A 24,102-nucleotide genomic window follows, 5' to 3' on the forward strand; every position below is an offset into this window, starting at 1 on the left:
CTTCCACCAGCTGCATCCCTTTCCCACCTGAGCAAGATGACCCTTTGCCCGCACAGACTCTGGAGGCGGTTGAGTCCCTCTTCTGTTTATTCCATGTTGTTTTTCCCACCGCAGATTCTACTCTTGTGAAAACACTGGGCTGGGGAAAGCTTGCTGGGTGATTTGCCCTGAGCTTATGCCTGGATAAGGAAGGCCCTATGCTTCTGAGAACCGAACACTTTTTGTTAATAGTTTAGATGGTTCCAGGCAAGACACTAGCATTGCTTCAATCCTTATCTGATTTGCTTCACTCCTTTCTCATCATTTCTCTCATTATCTCAAATATCTTATAGTCATGTAGTTAAGTGGTTTCTATATCTTTTGGGGGGTTTTTACACTGGTTTTTGTCCCAAATTTTCTATTTTTTTTCTTTACTTTCAAAAGTTTCATATTATTAGAAAAACACATGTTGGTTAAAATGAACTAAATCATGTTGATGCTTTGGTAGACATTTTCATGATAACCTTTCCATAGTGCACCCTGGGGCGGTGGTCTTCAACGCTTGTCCCCTCACCCATCAGCATCAGTATCACCTGGGAACATGCTAGAAATGCAAACTCTTGGGCCCCAACCCAGACCAACTGGGTCAGAAACTCTGGAGGGGTTCATCAGCCTCCAGGTTATTGTCACACATGCTGAAATCAGAACCACTGGCCTAGGGTGTCAGTGAAGACTCGGCTGGCATTGCTAGCCTTGGAGCTAAAGCTGTCTGCAAGTTGGATGCACTATAAATTGCCTTTTAATGACTTTAGGTCTACCACAAGGTTCAAATAATCTTTAAAAATTTAAGCTTTGACCTGTCATTTCCAAAGGATTTTGGACTATATCTAGGTGGTTTGTTTAGTGGAACAAAGGTTTCTGCTGTTAGGAATTTTATTGTTACTTGATTTGTGTTTAACTTTGTTTGTGAGTTCCTGTAATGTGTTAAGTACCTGGGGCATCCCGTTGGAAAGAATGTGCCTTTAGTTTCATCTTACTTTAATTATAAATTTCATATGATATATCAGGCCTGTTTTAATCAGTTCTTTTATAGATAAAGTGTCACATTTTTGTGTGGAATTCTGTTGCCAGGCACATTCAGATGGGGAGGGGAGGGGGGGGGGAAATTCATGTTGAATTTATTTATGAAAACATTTCTCAGTTTTGTTTAAAAGTTTGTAGAGATCTAACTTTATGAAGAGTTTTCCTCCTTGAAACTGATGTTTACCTTTTCACACATCATCAATTTTTCAAATAAAAACTGTGTGGTGTGTTTTTTTTCTTGTAAACCCATTATAATTCAGTTAGATGTGGATGTCATTGTGAAACCTGTGTTGTTGTTTTTTGAGAATGTACCTTTTGAGAGTTGGGTTTTGACTGGCCCAGAATCCTATGGACATTATGGTCAGGACTAACTCAAATCAAAATTCTAAAGTGAGTGAGGATGTCTTCCGCAGGAGGCCCGGGCGGGCTCCTTCTTGGACCCCGTTTGTGTGGGGCCGTGCCTCTGACTCAGTGTTCTCACTCCGTGACTCACTATCATCTGTGGCCTCACAGCCTTGTCATCCCAGATCCTACTTCCCTACTGAAACTTCTGTTTCCTATTTTAATATCCTGGGGCGTGTTCCCTGCTTCTGAGGAATCAGCTAGCTCTTCTGATTAAACAGTGACTGCTGGCATGAAAGAGCAAAGAGTAGACATGAACTCTTCCTCCTCTTCCCACAGAACAAGGGACACCCGACTGTAACCAGCCTGCTTGCTTCATTGTCTGATCCAGAGACGTGGTTCCCTTAGTGGGAATCAGTTCAGCTGAATGTACAGTTTTATGAGAAAACTGTGGGCTTAGCCAGGGCATCTCAAATCATTCTTAAGATCCTGTCACGATGTACTCAGAGGTGTGGCCTTGGCTCTTAAAACAAAGGGCTGAGAGAGAATTTAGGATAATTCACACTTAACCACTTGACTTAGGCAAACAAACAAGCAAGCTAGTACTGGAACCAGTGAGGTGGAATGATTTGATCTACATCACAAAACAAGTTGGTGATAGAGACTAAAAATCAAATCTTCTGTTGTGGGATCCCAAAGACATTATTCCTTGCCTTTAGCTCCTTGTAGGAGTTAATGCCCTTTCCCCCACCTTTAAGCATGGGTGAATGGAGATGTGTCTTTATAGCTGCTATCCACCAGGCAGCGGTCATGAAGAAACATGAATTTGGTTCTGTTTTCTCCTGGCCTGTTTGGACAACTGTAGTCTCTCGATATTTCAGTCACCAAACCATGTAAGGACCAGTTAAAGAGGAAATATGTATGAATCCTGGTGGGTATCTAAAGATCTGCCAGTGAGACCTGGTTCGGTCAAGGAAGTGCTAATGTCAGCCTCAAGCGAGTGGGTGCCATTGTCTTGGAGGAAAATCCTGGAGACCACAGTGGAGCACTCCTTAAGGAAATACTGCATCACCAATATTTTTGACGACACAGAGGAAAAAAATAGGTGGGAAAAGCCAGGTATTACTGGCTGAAAGGAAAAGGGATTCAGAGGACTTGGACTCTGAAGTTGTTTTAGAAATATTGCTTGTTTTCTTCTTTGCTCATGCACAAGAGGGTTACATGGTAAAAATATATCTAACTCTCAATCAAAGAGCTTTTTAAGTACATATAAAAGCTCCAAATGTTAAGATACCAAATCAAGATTTCGTTAGTGTTTCTTCTTCACAGTCTATAAAATAATGGAGTGTTTTACTATTATGTAATGGCATGTTAGATTTAAGGAAATGCAGTACCAAAAGGGTGCTGGGGTCCGGAGGAATACCAGTGGCCGTGGTGGTGCAATGGGAAGAATTGGACTTTGGCAGCCATGAGGCTGCTCTCAGATCTCCAACTACAGGGAGCATAGTTGACCATCAGGCCCAGCTGCCCTGTGGCTCCATCACTGCATTAGTGCGAAGGCCAAGGCCATGGCCATGCTGCTTATGCCTGTCTGCAGCCAGTGAGCACAGCAGGGGTGGTAAACCAGGCTCACTCCTGGGGACTCTGGAATCCCCTGACAGGCAGCCTGGGCTCAGGGAGTCCCTGAGAGCCTTGCCAAACTTTCCCTGGAACTGCATTCAGTCTAACATGGTCCACCCAGCCTTCCTCTCCTGTCTCCTTCCCCTGGGCTCAGCCCTGCATCACTGTCTGACAGCTCTTCCAGCCTTCCCTGGCTCTCTCCCTCTTTTCTCTCACAGAGGTTTCCTCTGTTACATTTGTTGTATTTTAAATCCTGTCTTGGTGTCTGCTTTTTAGAGAGACCTGGATTAGTATAGACACTGACTGTTCTGAGTCAGAGATAATGGATACAGGAGACTCAGTGTAGGTATTTATGGTTACTGTTATCTCCATCAGCAGGAAATGCTGCCTGGTTACTGTTACCGCTGTCAGCAGGAAATGCTGCATTTGTATGGAAACTCTGTTCTTTATGTTACTGAAATTTAAAGGAGATTCCCACTTCATTAGTAAATCATAGTTTTGAAGGCCTAGTATAAGGATATAGTGAGGAGTTAGGCTCTTGTCCAGTTTAAGTGGGAGAGAATGAGTAGGCAAGAGCCTTTCTATCCCATGTCCTTCCTTTTCTCTCTCAAATAGCCCAGGCATCACAGAAGGGCTGGAGATCACTCTTTGTCCTTGGTCAAAGGCCTAGATGTTCTTTTCTGAACAGCCTCTCTCTCTCTCTCTCTCTCTCTCTCTCTCTCTCTCCCCCCCCCTCATTCCCTCCTCTCTCTCTCTCTCTCTCTCTCTCTCTCTCATATTTTCTTGATTCAACAGTTTATTGCCTTATATTATGCAGTAGGTTCCATTTTTCACTATGCCACTGAATTATACCATTCACTTAAATCAGGGGTCCTCAAACTATGGCCCGCGGGCCATATGCGGCCCGCCGAAAACATTTGTTTTTTTTACTTCAAAATAAGATATGTGCACTGTGCATAGGAATTTGTTCATAGTTTTTTTTTTAAACTATAGTCCGGCCCTCCAAAGGTCTGAGGGACAGTGAACTGGCCCCCTGTTTATAAAGTTTGAGGACCCCTGACTTAAATGTTCTCTTACTTAAGCCTAAAAAACAAAATAGCAAATTCTCTCATGATACTTTCACAGCTGTCTTGATAGGCTTATCTTTTATTTACTTCTGTGGGCTTTTATTCCTTCTCATAATGTTCTGCCCAAGTATTTATTTTGTTTTAAAAATAGAAGTTAGTTCTGTATTGTCTCTCATACACGGATGGAAAGAAGATCAAGGTTGAATCTCTGCACATCCTTATTAGGTTAGGTTAACTCATTCTTAATATAGCCAATAGTTTGTTTTGAAGGTTTTCATTTTTTCCTAAGCATAATAAAAAATATCTTTATTGGTGGAGTCTATTTGATGTAAATAATCTAAATATAATGACTACTTTCTTTTTTTGATTAATGTTCTTCAAAATTGATGCAAATTCTTTTTCCTTCAAACAAACCCAAAGATATTTGTTCATTAAGGGAATCTTAAACTTTTGTGATACACTTATTTTTTCCCCCCCAGAGAAAGGTCATAGTCAGATATTCTGGGAATAAAGTTAGAGAGCAGAAGTGGTCAGAACTTTAGATCAAATCCTCTAGTTTTGTTAGCTTTTAAGCTATTCAGAATTTAGGATTGAAAGTTGATGTGAACTGTTATTGGGGACCTCTTATTCTTGGACTGTCTGAAGAAAAGCAGAAGTGTGGTAACTGAACTAGTGAATTTGGAATATATATTTTACAAGTTATGGTTCCTAGGCATTAAGTGAGATGCCATGGTTTTGAAAGAATCAGGCATTCAAGAAACCATTTCGTATTAATTGGCTTCTAATTTTTAGGTTTAAACTTAGGTTAATTAATTTATAGCATCTCTGTACCGTGTCCCTATTAGCGCTTTGGGTATGGGTTCATTAAGATTCTCATTAGTTCTTAGCTGGTGTGTTTGAGCTATTACCAAAAACTTAATTTCATTTTTACATTATTTTTTTCTACCAGGAGGATTAGGTTAGCTTGCTTAAAAATAAAATGTCATCTAGGGATTTCTTTATTTGGAAATTAGAATTGCTTCTACTGTGACGCCCCCTTCCTCTTTTTACTTAATTGTTTTAAGTAGGTAGAGTGCGAGTATTATTAGTCCATCTTCACACTCTTGTCATATCAGAATCTTTGACTCTATTCTTTCTCATCTTATTTCAATCACTAAAAAAAGAGGTGGGAGGACTTCATTGTCCATTTAAATTTTCCTATTAAAACTGGAGTCCTGATTGATGGGGAAAGGCACAGGACAGGGAAAGACCTGCTTGATGGACAAAGAGGTAGCAAAGGATGAGTGTGGATAGAGAGTAATCTAATTAAGTAAAAATGAGTTAGTTTAATCAGGAAAAAAATCTTATGTAGGAATATTAAGAAGGATAGTACTGGAACCATTTTGATAAGATTAAGGTTCTGAAAAGGTTGAAATATCCTATATTAGTAGATACTCATTTGCAAGGATTGGCTGTTTTGTTCAGGAAGTTAATTTATTAAAGAATGTTGGTTAGATTGCAGTGTCTTCATAAGGTTCTTGGGAACCAAGAATGATGTCCCAGATTACGCCACAGACCTAGGCGTGGAGGAGACAATCTCCACTTTGCCACTGGGTATAAACACTACAGCCTGCGCCAGCAACACCCCCTCAGCCCCTGGTGGCTGTTGGTACAGCTTTTGCCTCTAGAAACTGGCATAGTGGCTACCGCCCACTAGACTCTCCGGTCACTGGTTTTTTGACACACCAGCTTCCAAATCAAAATCTTGGGTGGGAACATGTAATTAATGGAAGTCTGCTCAGATGTCAGCACTCACTGCAGGACTTCCGGGAAAGCAAGTGTGTGGCTTTTTCACCTCTTGTAGTGGCTTCTGCCTCATTAGGAAGGAGAATCCCTCAAACATAGGGAGGGATTTCAAGTGCCTCGTAGCCCAAAAGGACAGATGTCCCCTACCTGTGTTGTTCATGCCTGATTACACGGCAATGCCATTTTCCCATGACAAGATTAAAAAAAACGATTTTTGGAGAGCTTCAGTGTGCCTACTTTTAGTTATGCATATGTTTGTCTGCTAGATAATCACATGCCTACTTTCATTATTTAGTTGCTTACATATGTGTCCGCATTTTAAAATGAAATCACCAGTGTATAATTTAGGAGTAGTTTTCCCACTTATTTCATGAAAAAGTTATTTCAACTCCTGACACCTTAGACATGTTTATCACAGGCTACATTCTGAACTTTTCAGCACCGCTTTGCACAGTGCCTCCTGGCATATCTGTCTGGGTTCTTTGGGATCCAGCAGCACCTTTTGAAACCTCTTTCTGATGCTTTCATTGGAAATTTTATCTCAAGCCACAAATACTCATTTGCAGGAAATTTGGACAGTCTTTAAAAAAAAAATGTATCCCTGAGCTGTGTTTTCATGATTTGCTTAATGTGACCACTCACCTTTTAAAGCTATCTTCACGAAAACAGGGAGCCCTGATCATTTTGATGACATCTTCAGAATGACAACTGAATCTTATGTTTCTTAGATTTCCCTCGTTTTTCTGACCCAGAACTGTTCCTGATCTCTAAGCATCTGAAACCAGTTGCTTAGAGTTCTTTGTTGATCAAAATAATGGGAAGTGCACTCCTTAAGGAAACTCTAAGAATTCTTATATGAGCAGGTCCCTTTTCCCTGAGGGACAGTTTTGGGGAAAATATTCCCTGTGTTTGGACATGTGCTGTCATGATAGTCCCTTGGCACCCTTTTTCAGGGTTCTGTTTCAAGGAAAATAAGGAATATGTCTCTGTCAAATGGTTACTTTGTTGCTTTTCTTGACATTGGGATCGGAAAGTAGAGTTTTCCCTTTAGTCTAATGAAATGGGAAGTGTCTGGAAGGTCATGGGAGAAAATAGTGGAATTCTCGTTTGCTCTCAGATAATGCATTCCTCTGGGGTCAAGAAGACTCGGAATCCAGGATTAAAATACTGAGGGCCGTGGAGAACAGACATAAATCCTTCTGTCATATTAGACTCAGTCTGGTCTCATTAGTACTGAGTGATTAGAAAGGCATGATTAGCCCTAGCCGGTTGGTTCAATGGTTAGAGTGTCGGTCCCAGGACCGAAGGGTCGAGAGTTTGATTCTGATCAAGGGCACATACCTACTTTGCAGGCTCCATCCTGGCCCCAGTCAGGGCATGTGCAGGAGGCAACCAGTGGATGTGTCTCTTCACATCCATGTTTCTCTCCCTCTATCTCTCCCCTTCTCTTCCAATCTCTCTCTCAAAAAGAAAATCAATGGAAAAAAATCCTCGGGTGAGGATTAACCAAAAAGAAAAAAAAAAAAGAAAGAAGAAAGGCATAATTAGTATTTATACAGATTTACTCATGTCTTTAAAATATTGTATTAAAGATATCATTGGATGTAATTTTGCCTTTGTTGCCTTTTTACTGACTATGGGCTTTGGCTCTAAGCCCCATTCTCTTTAGAATTTAGATCAGGGACTTGGCCTTTGGTCTCGGATGTGGGGGGAGTCTAAAGTAGTGGCAGTGGTTCCGTGCCACAGTGGGGTCTGATTCTCTGCTGATCAGCCACATTGTCAGCATATTTCTCAGCTGCAGCTCAAACTATAGAGGTAGGAAAAGCGACTGCCCTATCATTCCTTTTCTTTTTTCTTAAATTTGTTTTTATTGTTGAAAGTATTACAGCCCTAGCCAGTTTGGCTCAGTGGATGGAGCATCGGCCCATGGACTGAAGGGTCCTGGGTTCTACTCCAGCCAATGGCAGTACCTCGTTGCAGGCTTGATCCTAGGCCCTGGTCGGGGCTCATGTGGGAGGCAACCAATCGACGTGTCTCTCTCTCTCACATTGATATTTCTCTCTCCCTTCCACTCTCTAAAAAATCAATGGAAAAATATACTCAGGTGATGACTAACAACAACAACAAAAGTATTACAGATGCCTCCCTTTGACCCCCTCCACCCTGCTCCTGCTCCCTCCACAGCCTTTTCTTTTTAGACATGCAATTTCTTATATCCAAATGTCTACTGAAAAGGGATTTCAGACTTGACTAGTGGGGAAAAATTTAATCCCCCAGGCTGTTATATGATAATCCCATTCTTTTATGTTGAGGTGTGAAATTCTAGTGGATTCTGTGGTTTGCCATCATACATGATAAGGCAACATTGATATGTAGTTCGTACTTCCACTTCTCCCAGTTATATAGAATCCTGCAATCGGAGGGAGGGACAGGACCTTGGACGTCTCAGCCAGCTTTCTCTCAGTACAACAATCTGTTGCAGAGTGTCCCTGGACATTGGTCATCTAGCTTCCACTTGTTTATGCGGAAGCAGCTATAGGTCACCACACTGCGTGGCCTCTGGTTGGTCTTAGTGAGTTCCTCTTGAGAGTAAACCCAAGTCTGACCTGGTGTGTCCTCTTCAAGCAAATCAAAATGATTTTCACTTCTCCTGGCAGTACTCATTTAAATATTGAAAGACAGCTTTCACAGTCCCTTTAAATGTTCTTTTATCCCCAATCCCATTAAACACCTCTGATTTTCTTACCTGTTCCTCCTACACCTTTTTAGCATTCTAGTCACATTCCTGCTTTGCCCCATTTAGAAAATGTCCCTCTTGAAATGTGGTAGCCATACTATTGAGACAAGCTCTGATCTAATGGGACACAATTGAATGATTACCTTGTTTGGATTCAAATAGTATATACGTAACCGATGTATGGATGTGTTCATTAATCTTGTAGGCCAGTTTATGACGACTTTGGCACATGCTAAACCTCAGTTAACACAAATTTTTAGGGATTAAAGCCCCTATTAAGGCCCACTATTACATTCACATAAACTGTTGTTAAGATACCTTTTACACTTGAGCCTTTCCGCATTGAAACGATAGATTGCTTGTCCCAGTCAAATTCTATGGCACTACTTTGGAATCTCTCTTTTCAGCTTGAGAGTTAGTAGAACTGTGATTCTTTCCCATTTTATATTTCAACCTTTGCTCCCAACTTTTGGTCCCCTGCAAATTTGGTAAATGTATATTAAAATATGCACTCAGATTAAGAGTAAGTAGAACATCTTATGCCTCTGTACTCAAGATGAGTCTCTCAGGCAGGGCTCAGTCAACTGTGGCCCATGGGCCAAACCCATTACTCCTCCTGTTTTTGTAAATGAAATTTTGTTGCGACACAGCTATGCTTATTCACTTCCATACTGTGCATGACTGCGTTTGTGCTGTAACAGCAGGATTGGGTAGTTGTAGCTGAGGCCGTGTGGTGGCCAAGTCTACATTAATTACCAGCTGGCCTTTTAGAAAAAGTTGGCTGACCCCTCCTCCAAGGTGAGAGCAGCTGATTAATTCACATGCTTTCTGTTTATGTGGACACAGTCTGTTGGTAAGCCGGACTATCCAGAAAACTCTCCAGAGCTCATTAGCAAAGGCTTTCCATAGCTTCCGTGTGTGTGTGTGTGTGTGTGTGTGTGTGTGTGTGTGTGTGTCTCTGGTTCAAATATTTTATGAGAAAAAATACGGTTATGTAACCTTATATGTATATATTTAAATTGCATTCTATATTTGCTTCCTCTCGCTTTAAATTATCGGATTGATTTCTATACTATGCTGGTTTGGAAAGCTTTTCCCAACATCATTACTTCAGCTGATTCTTAAATTGGGAAACTGCCATCAGCAGAAATTTGCCTTCAGAGTTTTAGGGGGAGCTGTGTTGGTATTCATTTGTTTCTGGGGGCGAAGAATCCTGTCTTGGCATTAGAAAACTTCAGTGACACTTATTACTAACAAATACTATATAATACTTCTATGAGATTATAAAAGGAAGTGAGAGATTCCAGAAAACAATCCTTATTGCTCAACCCACATTGCCTTACTGAAGCTCTTAGTAGCTACATTATTTTGTTCTTGAATAGAATGCTTAAAGTTCAGTTCACAAGTTACACAATTAGACTTTCTTCAAGAAAAATGGTAATGAATTCTATGTTAAAATGGTTTTTTATGTTATTGTTGTTGAAGAATTGGATATAGTGTTATCTGACACAGCTACAACTTTCCTATTTTGAAGATTTGCTTACTGACCCACAAATAATAAGACAGAATCCCCTTATATTCTTTTCCTACACTAGTGTTAGCCCTGGGAAGTTAGAGATTGCATCACATTAATTCTCCAAGTGGAAAGAAAATATAATGACCTAAAAATTGCTCTTGTGTAATCTTTGTGGTGTGGTCCTTTTTGAAGGACAGTGTATGGAGTTTTACTATTCACATTTAAAAAATCCTCACCTGAGGAGGTGTTTTTATTGATTTTTTTTTTTTTGAGAGAGAAGGAGTGGGGGTTGGGGGGAGAGAGAGAGAGAAATTGATGTGAGGTAGAAACATTGATTGGCCCCCTCCCATACATACTCTGACCAGGGATCCAACCCGCAGCCTAGGTATGTGCCCTGACGGGGAATCAAACCTGCCACCTTTTGGTGTACAGGGCGATGCTCCAACCAACTGAGCCTCCCACCCAGGGCAAGGGTTCACTTTTTAAAAAGCCCTCCATATACCATGTTATTGGTGCCTACATTAGCATTTTCTGAGTGTTTCCCAGGTGCCCACCTGATCCTGACTCTACTTCTTCAGCTGCTTTAGTGACACTGAGCTGCTTGTGGTCTCATGCCCTGAAATTGTTGTTTCCCCCTCTCTTTGTACCCTCACCCTTTGCGTGGAGAACTCCTGTACGCTGTTTGGGCCCAGCCCTGCATTTTCCCCTTCAGGAAGCCTTCCTTACTCAGGTGCCTGCTCCATGCAGCTTGCCAGCACTGTGCATACAGTGTCATATTATGCTGGTGTGTTTACTCTCTTGGCAATACTCTCACGCAGGATGAACGGAACCACCCACCTTCTCCTTGCATGGCTAAAGAAGGATCTCACAACGAGGCAGATGAATGTCTTCAGAAACTCCTGCTCCCCTGTCTCCAAGGGCCAGCCGTCCTGCTCAGGAATGTTCATGGCTCTGTGGGAAGTGTGTTGGCCACTGTTTGTAATGATCCTCTCTTCATTCTCCTCTCTTTTCAAACTTTGTCCCATGCTCAAACTCTCCGAGAGATACCCAAAAGATTAGTGAAACAGAGACAGGTCCCCAGCCTGAAAAAGAAGTGTAGATCAGAGATACAAAGCGGGAAGACATCTGCAGTGGATGTGTTTGAAGTTATGGAAGGCCGTAGGTAGGATGGGTAGAGGACAGAAGGAAAAGGTCCCAGCGCTCGGGTCAGGAAAGGGAAGCTTAGTCAGGAAAGGGAAGCTTAGGAGGGGAACACAGCAATGAAAATTGAAACAAGCCATCACAGCATTGGGTGAAAAGAAAGGAGTGTAACTGTGAGCTGAGGATAAAGAAGGAATGAGACCATAGCGATATCTAAGAAAGAACTAACAAGCAGGTAGTTAATGACCAAAAAGTGAGACCTCTGTGGCAATAACCCTTCTTCAGAAAGCTGTTCATGAAGACAGAGCAGAGAGATGTCTGCTGGAAGGGAACACAAGGTCAAGTGAGGGAATGTTTCTTCTTTTTTAAAGATGGATTTAAGATGGATCAGCTTTTAAGAGATGAGAGCACATCTAAAGGGCCATGTGAACCAAAAGTCATGGTTCACCGTCTCTGATATGGGAGGAGATGGGGTGCTGACCATGCACCAGTGTTGAACTGTCATAGGAGCACAGACCCTTCACTCCCTGCAGTAGGACATCAGGAGAAAACAAGTGTCAGTACAATGGGCCTGCAGATTTCAGGAAGGGAAGCGAAGGGAGGTGCTCCCAGATGGTTATTTTGTCCATGACAAGGCAGGGGAAGAGAGTTCAAACTCCGGGCATCATGAGGATTCCCTACCACACAGTGAGAATGGCCTCTTTGGGAGAAACCCTTACACAATGAAACACTGCAAGTGAACCTTTGCTTAAAGTTTCACTTGGTTGGAGCATCGTTCCGTGTGCCGAAAGGTCATGGGTTCAATTCCCAGTCAGGGCACATACTCAGGTTGCAGGTTTGATCCCTGGTTAGGGTGTGTGTATAAGGAGGCAACTGATTGATGTTTCTCTCTTTCACTTCCTCTCTCTCTAAAATCAGTGAGGATTTAAAAAATATCCTTTCCTATTCTAAGCCATGTATTCGTTTCCTGTGATTTTTAGTTTTAATTTTTAGGGGCTTTTGTTTGGGATAAAAATAGGGGTGGCACATTATAGAAAAAGGAACCTCAAAACACTTTACAGTTCTGGGTGTTTCTGGTCTCCTAGAAAGAGAGGCTAAGAAAGTCGTTAACTTGACGTTAAATGCACTCTCCTTAGGTAAATGTTTCCCTTTATTTGCATTTCAGCATTGCTTGTTATAGATTCTGTCTTCAAATGAAAAGCCCTCCCCAGCCAGTGTAAGAGTGAGTGCGGTTGTGGTTGGAGCGCGTGTGTGGCTGCTGTCTTGTCAGTCTCCCCTTCTGTGCTGTGTGCCAACACGCCCAATATTTACTAACCCATGAGCTCCGGGGACGCTGCTTCGCTGGCACCTTAAATCTTCATGAGGAATTTTCAGCTGTGAAGGGCAGACTGAGTGTTTTTAAACTTGCAGCCACAAACCTAGCCCTGAACATAATGTAGTCTGATAACTAATAAAGGAATGTAATTGACTTTTTAATGTCTGAGGAGAGGGAGGGGAAATAACACCCTTAAACAGAAGTGTTCTGTTAATGGATGTGATAGACCCCGTTGTTACGTAAAGACAACCTTCCTGCTATTTCCCAGAGCTGTGTGGGGCTGTGTGGGGCTGTGTGGGGCTGTGTGGGGCTGTGTGGGGCTGGGTGGCGCATTTCCCTGGCGTGGCGCCCCACCTCCTCTTCCCTGAAAATATTTGTGGAGAACCTAGTGTGTTCATAAATTTAGAAGTGATTCAATGGCTGCATTGGCGGGGCTAGATAAAGCAGTTAAAAGTGTTTGTTGTTCATTTTATTTCTGGGTGGGATGGAAGAGGGAAATGCAGTACTAACTTTTTCCTTTTGGGAAAACTAATCCGATGTTCTTTTGTTATCACTCTTGTTCTCTAGGCATTAAGTGTAACTGAAACCCTGATTAAACCCTTGGAAAAATTCAGGAAAGAGCAACTGGGAGCTGTAAAGGTTGGTGTCTAATTTGAGTACACTTGTAAACAGAAAACATTGGTGCCTCTGTGCCTCAGTGTGCACTTTACTCACGCTTGGCAGCTTCGCAGGAGCTGTTGGAACAAACCATCTGCTGTTTTATGTTTTAAATGTGCATTTTCCCCTGGGGGGGGGGGGCGGTATGAAATGAAAAACAAAACAAAAAACCTGGACAGGACCATGAGGCCTCTAGTAATCTTCTTGGGCTGCACTATTCCATATAGAGTTTTAAGACTGTCTTGAACCAAGCAACACATTTACCCAGAGAGGAAGTGCCTAACTGTATAGAGGAGTGGAGCATTGCCGTGGGTTAGAGAGCTATTTAGAAACTCGGCTGCATCACGAAGCCATTGAAACTAGGAAGAGGCTGTTAGGCTATTGGGATGTGATTTCCTTCCATTTATTGAGCTTCTGTTAGGTGCCAGTGTTGTTACAGGAGCTGGGTCATCCAGGATGAGTGAAGCACACTGCGCTCAGGGATGGAGGAGTGAGCCAGGATTTCTGGGAATAATGCATGATGTTGCCACAGGGGGCCTGGGATATATTTAGCAACTACTAAAGTTTTCCTTAGAATTGAGCTTTGAGATTATCCCAGAGAAATAAATTCCACTAACCTTTCCTCTGAATTTTGTGCCATGTACTCCAGGGAGAAAAAGTAATATTCTGGGCGTGGTTAACCATTTTTGGCTTGGCCCAAGGAGAAGAGAATAACATCAGTTTTAAGCAGGGAAGAGGGTTTTTATATTTGTACTCCCCCCACCCCATGTGAAGTGTTGGGTATGTGAAGTGTTTTTCTTTATCTTCCTAAATATACTATTAAATAAAAAAAATATACAAATTAACATTGAGGTCTCAATGGCTGTAGCTATGCAGATGGGCCCAAAGAGCACCAAGTTTTTAGTTGCTATTTATGGAATCAATTTTCTTTTAAGCCATTTGTTAAACTGTTAGACATTTCTTTTTGGTATAGTATTTTACAGTCCTTAGGATGGATGGATGGATTGATTGATTGATTGATTGATTTTAATTCTTACCCAAGGATATGGTTATTGATTTGAGAGAGGAAGGGAGGGAAGAGGGAGGGAAAGAGACAAACATTGATCAGTTGCCTCCCATACATACCCCCACTGGGGATTGAACCTGCAACCTTTTTGGTGTATAGGATGATACTCCAACCAACTGAGCCACCCGGCCAGGGCTACCCTATGTTTTGAGGCGAGGTCAGGGAGGGTAGGTCAGGGAGGGTAGGTCAGGGAGGGTGTCTCCAGTTTCCTTCCTGGGATCCTTAGCTGAGCTTCATGAAGCTGAATTGTGTTCTCTGGCTTTGTAGCAGGACACTGGCAGTCTGGTTTCCCACCTGAGACTTGGACAAGTACTGGGCTTTAGTTTCTGATGTGTAACATGAAGGACTTGGGGGCTCTGACTGCTCTGTTTTGTTGTTTTATTATCTGTTTTATGATCTTGTCTTCTTAGGGTATTTTAAAACTTGAACATCTTAGTTCTTTTCTCTTTTAACATTTCATTGGTAGGTATTGAATGCAAACAAATGTCCATTTATTATTTTTCTTATTTTACTGCAATGATGGTAGTTGTATGGCAAGAATTATGTTCTGGAAAAGAAACATGATTGTGATTTAAATATATTTTCTTTTTATTTACTATCCACCCTGCTTGGTTTTCCTAAATTCCTTCCTCACCTTGGATTTTCTATTGACTCCTCTCTGTCAAATGTCCCCAGCTTCTTGTTCAGAGAATAGCCTATAAAGCAACTTGCAAAAGAAACTGCTATATGAAAACGAGAAATTATTTTAATAGTTTTGGTTTATGCCTGGAGCTGGTTAGTGGCCAAATTCTATCCCAAAGTCCCCCTTTTTTATTTCTCATTGTTCTTCTGGCTTCAAGTTTATGAAGGATCCATCCTACCTTCTTGTGCTGTACAGTATGTGTGTTGCCTGTTATACCTATTGATGTTACCTTTGAGCAGGCCAGTCACTGTAGGTCATAGGCAGAAGCCTTTATTTTTGTTTTACCAGCAGTCTTGTATATTATAATAAAGAGTAGAGAATGGTGATGTTCTTGTAATAGATAAACATCTGCTTCTTTTATTAGATTGCTAAACCTTTACGAGAAAAGACTATGCTTTATTCTTTGTTTCCTAGTAGCCTCTACTCTGTCTTACTCTATAACAGCCGTGGGCAAACTACGGCCCGCGGGCCGGATTCGCCCGTTTGAAATAAATAAAACTAAAAAAAAAAAAAAGACCGTACCCTTTTATGTAATGATGTTTACTTTGAATTTATATTAGTTCACACAAACACTCCATCCATGCTTTTGTTCCGGCCCTCCGGTCCAGTTTAAGAACCCATTGTGGCCCTCGAGTCAAAAAGTTTGCCCACCCCTGCTCTATAAGGTATCTAATAAATAACCAATTCTACTGAGAATTCTGGAAGGCTTTGTAATCGGGGCATTTGATTATTTTCTACATCTCTGCTTCCTAAACATTTAATCATATTTTGACAAGCACATTGGTCTTGTTCCACTGGTTTATCTACTTACCTGGGATACTTAAGAAAACACACACACACACACACACACACACACACACACACACACACACACACACACACAACTGATTCTCTTAGGTTAAGGATCTTCTTTGAAATAGCATAAGGCAGTTTCATGTGGGGATTAAAAAAAAGTCTTTAAAAGTTGACCGCAGCAGAATTTTTTTGGATGTGAATGACAAAATGTTTGTCTTCTCTTTTCTCCTTTTTCCCATCTGGTACTGCCCTTCCCTTCGCCTTCATCTCGAAGCTCTTTCAGTTCTGTTTACTCTTTTCTCCAATTTCTACAATCCCAATTACGTGTTTAACTTGTGGTTTTACTGTCATCTAAACTGCTAGGTGGTTTTGTAAATTGGATTTTTTAAAAGCCCCAAGGTATCTTTTCTACTGTTTGCTTTCTCTCTGGCTGTATGTTCCTTCAGTCATCTCTCTTTACTTTGGGCGCGTCCCTTCATTCTGTGGATTCTGCTGCATTTTCTTATGTACCACATTCTCATCTCTGTTGAAAAAGCCCCATTTTCCATCGCAGGACACAGGTGGGTCTCTGCTGTGTCACACCAGGTTGCTGGTCAGTGTCCCTCATGGCCCAGCTCAGCTCTTACCTCCTCTGAAGCAGTGTTGCCTTCCTCGGGGTTTGTCACTTATTCCCAAGTGTCCACACTGCACTGTCAATAGTTTACTTAGGCGCAGGAAACGAATACAGGTCCCAACCCACATAGAAGCCAAGTCGAGGTGTAAGAACACGGAGAAATGCCAGATCTCGATAAGAGTTACAGTGGGAGAACTTAGAATCGCTCCTCCAGATTTTCAAGCAATCAGGTAATGAAAATGTGGCTTCCAGTAAAGAGGGGCGTGCCAAAACCACATGGGTACAGCAAAACTTACTATTATTTTTAATACATTTTTATTGATTTTAGAGAGGTAAGGAGAGGAAGAGAGAGAGAGAGAGAGAAACGTTGATGTGAGAGAGAAACATCGATTGGTTGCCTCCTGTATGCACCCCGACCGGGAATTGAAACTACAACCTGGGTATGTGCCCTGACCAGGAGCCCAACCCGCGAACTTTTGGTGCACGGCCAGAGCTAAACTTCTATTGATAATCGAACTTATTTAAATGCTATTCTGCAAAGGCTTCTTCTGTTGCTTTTTGACTTAGAAGGCCCTTCTGTCTTCTGATGTCTGTGAAAATACTTTTTTTTTTATGACTTCATTTTTTACTGTTACTCGTTCAATCCATCTGGAATTATTTTTTTTATTAATATTTTTTTAATTGATTTTGGAGAGGAAAGGAGAGGGAGAGAGAGAGAGAGATAGAAACATCAATGATGAGGGAGAATAACGCATTTATATTTTTCTCCTCAGTGATTTGTAATGACACCTTTTTATGTATGTGTATATATATGTATATATATGTGTGTGTGTGTATATATATGTATGTATGTATACACACACACACATCATTTCTAATGTATTCAGAAGATCTGATTGTTTAAATTTTGGTTCTTAGCTTTATGAATTCCCTTTACCAGTTACACAGTGTGCATCTTATTTGACCAATTTTGCTGTTTTAAGTAATAGCTCTTCACTATTTTTTTTTGCATCTGAGATTTTATTTGTGATTACAAGCTGACTTCCCATTAATTATTAATTACATTTAACCTATCAACATAATTTTGTTTGGCTTACTCATGTCAAAACATTTTTAAATTTGTTACCACTATTTAAAAATCACTGGGTTTTTCAGCTCTTCCAGAAAAAATCAGAGGATGGCCTTTAGGCTAGGCCTACATTTCCATGAGGCAGAAATGTGCTGGAGCTGTGGTGGCTGCCTTCCCCTCCAGAGTAGATAGGCTTTCTGATTTGCCACTGCCCCACCCGCCTTAATGAGTTCCTCTTCCAGCTTGCTTTAGTCATTATATTGCTACCCAACCTTTATTATTATATTAGTACAGGGGTCCTCAAACTTTTTAAACAGGGGGCCAGTTCACTGTCCCTCAGACCGTTGGAGGGCCGGACTATAGTTTTAAAAAAAAACTATGAACAAATTCCTCTGCACACTGCACATATCTTATTTTGAAGTAAAAAAACAAAACAAAACGGGAACAAATACAATATTTGTATTTGCATGTGGCCCGGGGGCCGTAGTTTGAGGACCCCTGTATTAGTACTTGAGTTTGTAATGCAGTTTTATAAAAAAGCTTTCATTTGTATTTAATTTGAACCTTGATAGAGCCTTTTGTCTTATGTTGCTCAACTATACACACACACACACACACACACACACACACACACACACACACATTCTAGAGCAGCGGTTCTCAACCTGTGGGTCACGACTCCTTTGGAGGTCGAACGACCCTTTCACAGGGGTCGCCTAAGACCATCGGAAAACACATATATAATTACATATTGTTTTTGTGATTAATCACTATGCTTTAATTATGTTCAATTTGTAACAATGAAAATACATCCTGCATATCAGATATTTACATTACGATTCATAACAGTAGCAAAATTACAGTTATGAAGTAGCAACAAAAATAACTTTATGGTTGGGTGTCACCACAACATGAGGAACTGTATTAAAGGGTCGCAGCATTAAGAAGGTTGAGAACCACTGCACTATAACCTCTGAGCCTCAGTTCCGCTGTGGGAGTGCACTGACCACCAGGGGGCAGCTCCTGCGTTGAGCATCTGCCTCCTGGTGGTCCATGTGCATCATAACGACCAGTCGTTCTGCTGTTGTGCCGAATGTGAGGGGGCGCAGGCCAGGCCGAGGGACCCCACCAGTGCACGACTGGAGCCGGGGAGGGACACGGGAGGTTGGCCAGCTGGGGAGGGACCATGGGAGGGCTCCAGGGTGTGTCCGGCCTGTCTTTCTCAGTCCTGATTGGCTGGATCCCAGCAGCCAGCTAACCTACTGGTTGAAGCATCTTCCCCCTGGTGGTCAGTGCATGTCATAGCGAGTGGTTGAGCAGCCTTAGCATATCATTAGCATATTATGATTGGTTGAATGGCCGAGCAGTCGACCGGACACTTAGCATAGTAGGCTTTTATTATATAGGATAATTCATATATATGTGTGTGTGTGTGTATATATATACACACACACACACATACATACATACATACATACATATATATATCCTATATTGCAGTGTTAAAGAAATAATTCATATTATTTCAGTACAAGAAGTTATATGAGCACAAAGAAACAATAATACTCTAAAGGGCATTGAGAACAGATGCAGGAAGAAATAATTATGTAAGTCTTATGACTCAAAAACAAAAACACAGCAGCATTTGTATAATACCATACTCTGTGTGAATGAATGTATTTCCATTCTCAGTGGAGGGTGTAATGTTGTTTCTTGGCTAAATTCTTTCTTCACAGAGCCTTGATATCACCCTTTTCTTTCATTCCAAACTTGACCCACATGTTAATTTCCATCCCCCACTGTTGCTGAGTGTGCTGGGTGTTTTGATGCTGATTTTAGCATCATTCCTTCTTTTGTCCCATGCTGTGATTCAGAAGAAATCATGAGTAGAAATGTTTTCCACATTCCTGGTCAGAAGTAATCTGCAAAGACAGTGAACCTTTTTTATTGGTGACCTTGCATTGCAGTAATCTTGTTGTAAATGCAGCTGCATGGCTTCCATTCCTGTTCTCTTTAAACTATGCAGACATGCTCGGAGAATGCTGGGACTCCGGGCAGTTAGGTCCTAAGTGGCCATGACTAGAACTTGAGTCTCCTGACATCTAATCCAGTGTGCCCTGTACAATATCAGCTTTTCTGGTTTTTATTTTTATTTATTTAAAAATTGATTGATTTGAGAGAGAGGAAGGAGGAGGGAGGGGGGGGAGAGAGAGAGAGGTAGAGAGAGAGAGAGAGAGATTTGTTGTTCCAATTATTTATGCATTCATTGGTTGCTTCTTGTATATGTCCTGACTGGGAATCGCACCTGTAACCTTGGCGTACTGGGACAACGCTCTGACCAACTGAGCTACCTGGCCAGGGCTATATCAGCTTTTTTAAATAGTGTAGATTTTGTAGTAATGGCCACATGTTTGTTTTACTTTATTTTTCTGTTACTACAATAGTTGAGGAAGAGTATAATCATGAAAAGCAGAAGACAGAGTAACCATATATTCATGCCTTAAACTTAAGAAAAAATGGTTGTACATTAACCTAGGGCATAAAGAAAAAGTGCTCCTATTTCAACAAAAGCTTATTCGTACACATGGGTATAGGATAGGATACGGAACGTTAGGATTGGATCTATGAGTGAGCTAGCGCAAAAAATACTTCCTGATGTTCTTGGTAAGAAAACCAAGGTGTTAAACTTTGTGTGTGAAGTTGTGCAGCTAGTATGTAATAAACTTCAGTTCCTGCGTCTGTCTCTTATCCATCAGTGTATGTTCTTCAGGTGAGCGGGCAGCTCCTGACCTAGGGTCCCACAGGAGCAGTTTGTAGTCCCCATGTAGTGAAAAAAATTATGATCAACGCAAAGGGATAGACTGTATGTGCTTTATTCAGGCTCCTTGCCTAATCTGAGAAAGATCATACCAGAAAGGGCTGGACTGGTTCATTATTTTTGCTTTAGAAAGGGGAAGTTGGAAAACAGGGAAGAGAATGTTCCTTTCCAGGAGGCACTGGAGAGTCAGGGGGAGCTTGCAATTAATGGAAACATTTTGACAGCATGAGGACATAGCATGCTCTCATTGGTGCTCAGAAATATTTATTAAAAAATCTGCTTAAGTTGGCAAGCAGTGTGAGGGGAGATAGTTTTTTTCTGCGATTAAAATGTTGGTCACTTGTCTTCTCAAAGAGCTTCTATAGCAAAAGAAAGCAAATGCTAGTTCTAGGCAGTATCTGAGAGATGTTTGTAACATTAACCACAGAGTCTCAGTATTATTTTAGGCCCTTCGGATGGCATTTCTGGTCAGAGGATCTTATTGTTATATCCCTACTGGAGACAATTAGGGAGAACTTTCCCCAAGATTTTCCCCCCCAATGTGATTATTATTATTGTTATTAATATAGAGAAAAAACTCAGTTTTAAGTGAATTCCATTTCTGTGCCAAATCGATATCAAGTTTGATTTTTTAAAAATGTTTTTATTGATTTCAGAGAGGAAGGGAGAGTGAGGGAGAGAGAGATAGAAACATCAATGATAATAGAGAATCATTGATTGGCTGCTTCCTGCACGCCCCCTACTGGGGATCGAGCCTGCAACCCTGGCATGTGCCCTGACCAGGAATGGAACCGTGACCACCTGGTTCATGGTTGACACTCAACCACTGAGCCACATTGGCCGGGTGCAAATTAGCTTTTTTAACCTTTATATTCTTATTATACATCCTTCTTTTACATTTTTAAAAAATACGGGATAAGTGACATGGCATTAATTCTAAACACTGATAAGTATGAAGAGTTGGAAAATAACAGGGTTGGAATAAAGCCCATTCAAGGGAAAAAAAGATAAGTGGCTCTTCAATTCTAATGCTGTCTTGTTGATGAATAATCTGTGGCCTGAGTACAGATAGATTTTTCAGATAACTTCACTCTCAGTGGCACTTCTTTTACTTTCAGATTATTTTTCATATTTTGAACTTCCCAGTGAATTTATTATGTGCATGCATTTTCTTTCCTGTTTAATCATACTCGTCTGTGTTTTTCTGATTTGTAGGAAGAAAAAAAGAAGTTTGACAAAGAGACAGAGAAGAACTATAGCCTAATTGATAAACATTTGAATTTATCAGCAAAAAAGAAAGACTCACATTTACAAGAGGTATTATTTTTATTTTTCTATTCATTCATTTCTAAAATTGAATAAGCAGTGTCTGTCTTTTTAAAAGTTTTATTAAGTTTATTGGGGGTGACAATGATTAATAAGGTTATATAGGTTTCAAGTGTACAATTCTATAATACATCACCTGTATATTACATTGTGTGTTCAGTACTCAGTCAAGCATCCTTCTGTCACCATATATTATTTGTATATCTTTTTTAAAAAGGTGTTTTTATTTTAAAAACCTTAAAAAATATATTTTTATATTTTTTATTGATTTTAGAGAGAGAAGGAGGGAGCAGGAGGGAGAGGGGGAGAGAGAGAAACAGAGAGAGAGAGATAGAGAGAGAGAGAGAGAGAGAGAGAGGAAGACATCCATGTGAGGGAAAGGTAGATCGGCTGCCTCCTGTATGCCCCCTACTGGGGAATCTATCAATCTTTTGGTGCATGTAACTTAAAAACTTTCCATGTAGGATATTAGAGATGGAAAAAAATGAACATGTACTTCCCTGAATGAAGGAAAAAGAGTTTTTGTGGAACAAGACACAGAAGAACTAATACATCTTACAGTGATCAATTCAGTGTGGATTCATAGTATCACAATCTTTGGTTCTCAGTATATATTCACAGGAACAGTTTTAAAGAGCATTACTGAAGAACAATTGTTATTTTCAGGAATTGAGTTATTGAATGGCTTTCAAGATTTCTTTTTTTAAAAAATATATTTTATTGATTTTTCACAGAGAGGAAGGGAGAGGGATAGAGAGTTAGAAACATCGATGAGAGAGAAACATCGATCAGCTGCCTCCTGCACACTCCCCACTGGGGATGTGCCTGCAACCAAGGTACATGCCCTTGACCGGAATCGAACCTGGGACCCTTGGGTCCACAGGCTGACGCTCTATCCACTGAGCCAAACCAGTCAGGGCTCAAGATTTCTTGAAGAAATGAATTAAATTTAACAAGCTCACAGGCCATTTTGCTCTTATGTGAAGGCAGCATTAATCTTATTTAATGCTGAAGATTCAGGAGGTTCCATTTCATTAGATAGAGAACATCTGTTTTCCTTTTGTTAATAGACTCATTGTTTTTTTGTTTTTTGAGGGAGTTGTACGTAAGGAGAAAGGAATTTATATCTTATCTCTCATTTTCTCTTTCTCTTTTCTAAATTTCCGGCCACTTTTTTCTCTCTCACACACACTTGAATGCAAACTCAATGGTTTTCAATTTGGAACATATGCTTTCCTTGAAAATAATGCTGTGTGCAGCTGTTAGGCTCTTGACTCATCCTATAAAAGTGTGATTTTTTTTTTTCCATTTGTTCATTTTTAAACACATAAGGAATCCTGACATAATTTACCACTACAATATACACTTACTGAAGTAGCATAAAAAAGACACTAGCAACATTAAATCTAGTACAAACCTGGGTTATTTTTAAACAGCAGAATGTAGTTGCAAATTGTTCATTTTGACCTTACCCACATGTCACACTTCCTTTTGTCTCTTTAATACCTTTGACTGACATTTGGATGTCATTTGACAGTTTGGAAAAGTGCTTTTATATCACTTAATCCGAACTACAATACTGTATTAGGCAGGTAGGGCTCCCCACATTCTCTACTTTGTTACATATTATATAGAAAACCACACCCCCTACCTTCTGTCAATTTGGAAGTGACAGCTGTTGTTTTCATAGGTTCTCTTTATGCTGCCTCTCTTCTCCCCTTATCTCTGTTTTCAGGTATCCTGAAGGGATTTTCATGCCCCGAGTTAATTTCCATTTCCACTTCACTATCGAATTAGGTATCTCATTCTAAACATTGCTTAGACAAAATCTTTAGAGTCATCCTTGGCCTTCTCCCTTACATCCACACCCAGCCTGCCAGCCTCTGTCTTCTTTAGTTGCAGAATATACTCAGAATCACCCTGGCCCAGCTGCTGGCATCTCTCAGCAGATTTCTGCAGAATCCTCTCAATTGGTCCTCCTGATTCCACCAATGTATTCCTACAGTTTATTTTCTATAGGACAAGCTGAGTGAACCTTCATATGGTTCCTCTTCTCCAAACCCTTCTTACAGCTCCCTCCCACCCCACCTGTGCTCATACCCACATGACTGCCAGGCTCTGGCTGGACTGAGACAGTTGGATTCTATGCACAGGGCCTTTGCTTTTGGTCTCCTTACTGCCTGGTATGTTTCTAACCTAGATCCACAGGCCTCACTCCTTCAAATACTTTTTCAAATATACTCCATTCATTAAGAGTTTTCCTACAATTAATTTGCTGGAGTGGCTCACAGAACTCAGGGAATCATTTACTCCAGTTTACCAGTTTATCATAAAGGATAATGGAAAGGATGCAGATGAATAGCCAGATCAAGACATACATAGGCGAGATCTGGAAGGGGGTCCCAAGTGCAGAAATTTCTGTCCCCATGAAACTGGGGTGTGCCACTCTCCAGGCACCTGGATGCTTTCACCAGCATGGAAGCTCATCAGTT

At 40.9% G+C, this 24,102-nt stretch overlaps 1 protein-coding gene across 1 annotated transcript in view; it reads left to right on the forward strand.

Moving 5' to 3' along the window:
- Positions 1-24,102, forward strand: part of ARHGAP10 (Rho GTPase activating protein 10) — a 255,849-nt gene that overhangs the window by 83,475 nt on the left and 148,272 nt on the right. The window contains exons 4-5 of the mRNA XM_005871405.2: positions 13,152-13,223; positions 21,500-21,601. Coding sequence (XP_005871467.1) covers positions 13,152-13,223; positions 21,500-21,601 — 174 coding nt within the window. The remainder of the gene's footprint in view (positions 1-13,151; positions 13,224-21,499; positions 21,602-24,102) is intronic.

This window comes from Myotis brandtii, unplaced genomic scaffold, assembly GCF_000412655.1.
Source record: "Myotis brandtii unplaced genomic scaffold, ASM41265v1 scaffold34, whole genome shotgun sequence".
NCBI lineage: Eukaryota > Metazoa > Chordata > Mammalia > Chiroptera > Vespertilionidae > Myotis > Myotis brandtii.